This window comes from Urocitellus parryii, chromosome 3 (genome assembly GCF_045843805.1).
Source record: "Urocitellus parryii isolate mUroPar1 chromosome 3, mUroPar1.hap1, whole genome shotgun sequence".
NCBI classification, from domain to species: Eukaryota; Metazoa; Chordata; class Mammalia; order Rodentia; family Sciuridae; genus Urocitellus; species Urocitellus parryii.
In genome coordinates this window covers 204,728,028-204,733,414 of record NC_135533.1, presented here as the reverse complement: position 1 = coordinate 204,733,414, position 5,387 = coordinate 204,728,028, and the positions used below count along the sequence as shown (strand labels likewise).

Below are 5,387 nucleotides of genomic sequence, written 5' to 3'. Positions count from 1 at the left end.
TGAGGATCCAACCCAGGGTCTCGCACGTGGGAGGTGAGCACTCAACCGCTGAGCCACAATCCCAGCCCAGGATCTCTCCTAAGTAGCATAAGGGGGCCTCCAATTTGCAATCCTCCTGTCTCAGCCTCCCAAGTAGCTTGGATTATAGGCCTAGGTCACCTTGCCCGGCCATATTTTTCATTATTTAAATTAATGGCTACAATTACTTCCTTAGCATTGACTCCCCAGAACAAGAATTGAGAGTTTTTCACTCTTTTCCAAATTTCCCGGGTTAACACCTCCTCTTAAAAAGCTGATGCCGCAAGGGATTCCGGGTAATGTAGTCCCGAGTTGCAGAGAACGAATCCTTTAACGCGGGGCTGGGATTTCCGGCGGAAGTTGCTGGGCGTAGGAAAAATCCTAGAGTTGTTTCCGCAAACGTCTTTCACGAGAGCACCTGGGCGACGCGTGGAGGCGTGGCTCCAAGCCCCCGCGCGATTGGCCAGCGGCTCTCTGAGCACGCGCACACGATACTTCCGGCCCCTCACTCGCAGGGCCTCCTGGGAGTTGTAGTCGGACTCCTGCCAGAGCTCCGCTGTCTGGAAAACGCTGAGGAGCCAAGGCTGTTCCCTGTCTTCCGGGAGGATGGATCCCGGACCCGGGCCCGACGCGACGCCACTAGCCAGCCTGGTCTGGTCGTCAGCCTCGGCGCCCCCGCCGCGTGGATTCAGCGCGGTGAGCAGTGGCGGGGGGCGGGGGCGGACCGCGGCCGGTGGGAGCCCGGCGCTGACCGCGTCCTCCCGGTAGATCTCCTGCACTGTGGAGGGCGCGCCCGCCAGCTTTGGCAAGAGCTTCGCGCAGAAATCTGGCTACTTCCTGTGCCTTAGTCCCCTGGGCAGCCTAGAGGTAAGGGTGCCGGCCTGCCCCATCACCGGGGTCCCTTCGCTGTCGGTGTCCGTCCGCGAGGCCGGGTGCCTGGCTCTCCGTCCCGCTGCTGAGCGATCCTCGCTCCCCTCCACCCCAGAACCCGCAGGAGAATGTGGTGGTCGACATCCAGGTCGTGGTGGACAAGAGCTCCCTGCCGCCGGGCTTCTCTCCTGTCTGCGACCCCTTGGACTCCAGTAAGACGCGCGCCTGGGGCCGAGCTGCCGGGGTCCCGCGGGGGGCGGGGGGCGGGGGAGCAGGGAGGAGGCTCCCGTTGTTGGCACCCGGTGGGGACAGGGGTAACTGGGGGCCTGGACCCATTCTAAGGCGGGGTGACGTCCTCGGTCCTGAGTTAAAACCTGTGTTTGGCACACTCTGTCCTAGACTAGGAGTTCCATCCATGCGACCTGTTTATGACCGTGGCTGCCACTTCTCGGCTCCTTACTTCTTAGCCCAGCAAAACCCTCGCAGTTCTCCTTTTCACTTCCAGGCCTTTCTTCTGCCTGGAGCACTCTTTCCATCCCCGTAGCTTAGCTGACTCCTTGTCCTCTGGTCTCTGCTTCACCCTTCCTGATCCTGCAACCCTTGTGTGGCTTTTCCAGCCTGACCCGTTTCCCAGTGTTTCTTGCCATTTTTACGTGACTCTCGGGGAATATTCATGGATCCTGGAGTTGGCAAAGTTATGTAAAGGGCCAAATTGCAAATATTTTATGCTTTGGAGGCCAAAGGATAGGTGGCAAATTCTTTCTTTCTTCCTTTAAAAACAAAAACAAAAACTCTATAAAACTGTCAAAACCATTCTTACCTCATGTGCTATCCAAAAATAGGCTATGGGCTCGAATTAGCTAAGGAGTCATAGTTTGCTGACCCCTGGGGGAAAGTAAGGCTTGGACTACCAGAATGGAAACCTATGGCCACCCATGAATGTTCCTTTGTGTCTCCAAAGATCCGCTGGCTCCTATGGCTCCCCAAGTGTTTAAGCAGTCTCCTTCTATGACTGTACCATTTGTGATTTAACCATCTACCCAATGCTGTCCAGGTGGCTGCCTTACCCAGGTTGCCCTGGTAAGCATCTCTTAGAGCCAGCTTTGGGTACTCTCACCTGCTCTACTTCCCTGTCTCATGTCCCTGTCCCTCACCCCCAGAGGCCTCTGTGTCCAAGAAGAAACGCATGTGCGTGAAGCTGGTGCCCCTGGGGGCTGCAGACATGGCTGTGTTTGATGTCCGACTGAGCGGAAAGACCAAGACGGTGCCTGGATACCTTCGAGTAGGGTAGGGCCTCCCCCAATCTTGGTCTTCTTTTTCTGCCTCCCTCCCAACTCTTGATCTTATTCCTGATCCTCATGGACTCCCTTGAGCCCTCCTGTGCCCCAGTCTGGCTGGGCACAGAATCACGAGCCACCACACACCTTGTAGATTCAAACAGCAATTCTTTATTCCCGAACTCACACCGGCCCTCTACAAACATGTTCTGGGGAAATTCAATTCTTCTCCCAAAATTCACGTACAACACCAGGCTTTGAATCCCAAATACTTTCTGAATCCCACAAGAACTCAGCGGGATCTCAGGCAGCAGTATATGCCCTATTCCCAGCAGGAATAACCTCAAACCTAGAACCGCCCTAAACCCAGATTGTCCTAAACCAGAACGCCCTAAACCCAAGGAGCGGGATACTCCCTAAAACCTGCAGGATACACCCTAAACCTGGATTCGCCCTAATCCAGTAGGATCCTCCCTAAACCCGGATCCACCCTGGTCCTTGAGCAGGGTCACCTTTCTCAAACATACATGCAGTGTCACAGCGAATGTCCAAGGCAAGTCCATTCCTTCCTCTAAGCAACATGGGGTATGCTGGCAAGGAAATTGTCATACCTACTTGGCTAATGGCTCTCAGCACTCCTGTCCCTTCTGCCACCTCTCTGTGCCTCAAATTCTGCATGTTGGAGTGGGGACAGCTGTACCAGTCTGTAGGAGCATCATGAAAAATCGTTGAGTTGGGTGTTTAAGCAGCTAGAACACTGATTGGACCCTGAAGTTTTAGTTAGTGTGTTGATCAGGGTGGAGGTTGAGCTGCTGAAACAAAAATCTCCTCCCAATTGGAGGTCACCCAGAGACCTGGTTCCTGGCCTTCCCAGGTGCAGCTAGTTTAAGCCCTGCCTGTACATTGGGCCAGCATCCCTCTTCTCTTCCTTCACACTCCAGGGACATGGGTGGCTTTGCCATCTGGTGCAAGAAGGCCAAGGCCCCAAAGCCAGTGCCCAAGCCCCGAGGTCTCAGCCGGGAAATGCGGGGCCTCTCCCTGGACCCACCTAGCCAGCCCAGGTGAGCCCTTGAGCACAGGGGGTGGGGGAGCTCATGAGAGGGACCAGGCTTGACTAGGGTCCTTGTGCCCTGTCCACCAGCAAAAGCGGCTTTCCAGAGCGGACGCTGTCAAGGCTGGGCTCTCGGGCGTCCACCCTTCGGAGGAGTGACTCCATCTATGAGGCATCCAGTCTCTATGGCATCTCAGGTGAGCAGAGGAGAAGGCGAGGCCGAGAGGCTGGGGGTGTGGCTGCCCCAAGATCACGACACCAGGAAGGCAGCAGGGCCAGGGCTGGATCCTGGCCTGTCCCCCGTCTTCCCCTACCCGAGCTCTGTAGGATTTTTTTATTTTTTGAGGTCCTGGGGATGGAAGCTATGGCCTTACCCATGCTAGGCCATTGCTGTACCATGAGCCACAGCCCCAGTCCCCAGCCCCAGCTTCATTCTGTGAACACTGGGCAGCCCGGGGCAGGGCAGGTGGGCAGCCATGCTCCAGCCCCAGGTGATTCTCCCCTGGTGTGTCTCTTCCAGCCATGGACGGTGTTCCCTTCACGCTGCACCCCCGATTTGAGGGCAAGAGCTGTGGCCCGCTGGTGAGTCAGTGCCCTGGAGAGCCTGGGTCCACTCCTTCACTGCTAGTCTAGATGCAGGATACCCCTGCCTCTAGCCTCCCTGTAGGAGGCTGTTCCGGGCTGGGGAGAGGGGTGGAGGCTAAGGAGTGGAGGCCAGAGGTCTCCAGTCCCCGGATGAGGGCAGTCAGGAGGGCAGTTGGATGCGGGTAGCCGCAGGCCCCGACAGGAGCTGGGGAGGGTGGACTGTGGGCTCCTTAGAAGTGAGGGAGTGGGGGGTCCAGGTTGGGACGGAGGCCCAAGACTAACGTGCCCCTCCCTGCTAGGCCTTTTCTGCCTTTGGGGACCTCACCATCAAGTCGCTGGCAGACATTGAGGAGGAGGTGGGTACAGGGGTGCAGAGGGGTGCACCAAGGTGCTGGGATCACCCCCAGGCTGCCCCATCCCCTGCTGCTCTACCTTCCCTGGGCACACCCCGACTTCCCATGCTGCAGATCACCCGGGCCCTCTCTCACTGTCCCTCTCCCGGTCCTTGCAGTACAGTTATGGCTTCGTGGTGGAGAAGACAGCAGCCGCCCGCCTGCCCCCCAGCGTCTCTTAGCCACTCCTCCACCCCAGGGAAGAGCCCTGTGCTGAGCCCCACAGCCTGGTGGCTGCCCTGTCTCGGGAACCTCTGAGGCACAGGGCTTCCAACTCTCAGCCCCTGCGCTGGAGCTGCAGCCTGGGGAGGGGCGAGAGGAGGCTGCTTGGGGGGGTCTCCGTGCCCCGGCCCTGCAGGGAAGGGGTGGGGCTGGATGGAAACCAGTGCCTTCAAGTCACACGTGTCAAGACTGTCTGGTGCCTGGAGGTGGCGCGGGCGTCCCCCTGGTAATAAACACTATCCTGTCCCTGCTGTGTGTCCTGGTCTTGGCCCCAGGTCCTCATCAGGCATATGGAGCTGCAGCCATTGAGCAAGTGGGTGATGTCATGGCGGAGGCTTCCTTTGCCAGAGGGGGAAACTGAGGCTCAGGGAAGGGGTGAGCCCCAACTGTAGATTTTTAAGTAACAGCGCTGCTGTTGATATGGTGATGGCCACATTCCTAGCATGGCCTGTGCGGGATGTCACTGACCTTCTGTCAGCCCAGGGGGAGGCCAGTGTTTGTCTACAGCTTACAGTGGCTCGCGGAGGCAGGGGATGGTCAGGCCAGAGCTGGGATTTGAACCCCTGGCCGCCTCTCCTAGCCCTCAGGCCACTCAAGGCACTGGAGACACAATAGTTACATTCTGTGAAGTTGCCATAGAAACTGATTTAGCAAATACTGGAGCATCGGCTCCAGGGGGACACAGGGAGGTTCCTTCCAGCCCCTGGGCACAACATCTCATCAGCTGATCAATACGTTTTGCGGGTGTTTCTGTTAAAAGACGTTTTACTACATGTGATAGATTCATTCCCATTGAACTCAGGGCCTGCAGGACTGTCACACATGCCTGGGCAAAGCCACCGGTTCTTTTCTCAGTAAAGCAGCATCTTTAGATAGCATTTCAGCATTATGCTGTGTGGGGGTGCAATAGTGACTTCTCAATGAAAAAGCCCCTCAGTGCACAAAACGTGGCAGCACACAGGCCCCAGTCAG

At 57.2% G+C, this 5,387-nt stretch overlaps 1 protein-coding gene across 2 annotated transcripts; it reads left to right on the top strand.

The window, feature by feature from the left end:
* Nucleotides 1-545: 545 nt before the first annotated feature.
* Mvb12a (multivesicular body subunit 12A) lies at nucleotides 546-4,651 on the top strand. Of its 2 annotated transcripts, none has more exons than XM_026389976.2 (9): nucleotides 546-714; nucleotides 787-885; nucleotides 1,004-1,100; nucleotides 2,049-2,175; nucleotides 3,107-3,226; nucleotides 3,307-3,413; nucleotides 3,737-3,798; nucleotides 4,101-4,157; nucleotides 4,318-4,651. In XM_026389976.2, exons 1-9 carry the CDS (start codon nucleotides 625-627, stop codon nucleotides 4,408-4,410), a joined length of 852 nt encoding a protein of 283 aa, XP_026245761.2. In that variant the 5' UTR covers nucleotides 546-624; the 3' UTR covers nucleotides 4,411-4,651. The 2 variants fall into 2 exon arrangements, with proteins under 2 accessions (XP_026245761.2, XP_026245762.1); XM_026389977.2 differs by having other exon boundaries at nucleotides 4,313-4,651.
* Nucleotides 4,652-5,387: the final 736 nt, after the last annotated feature.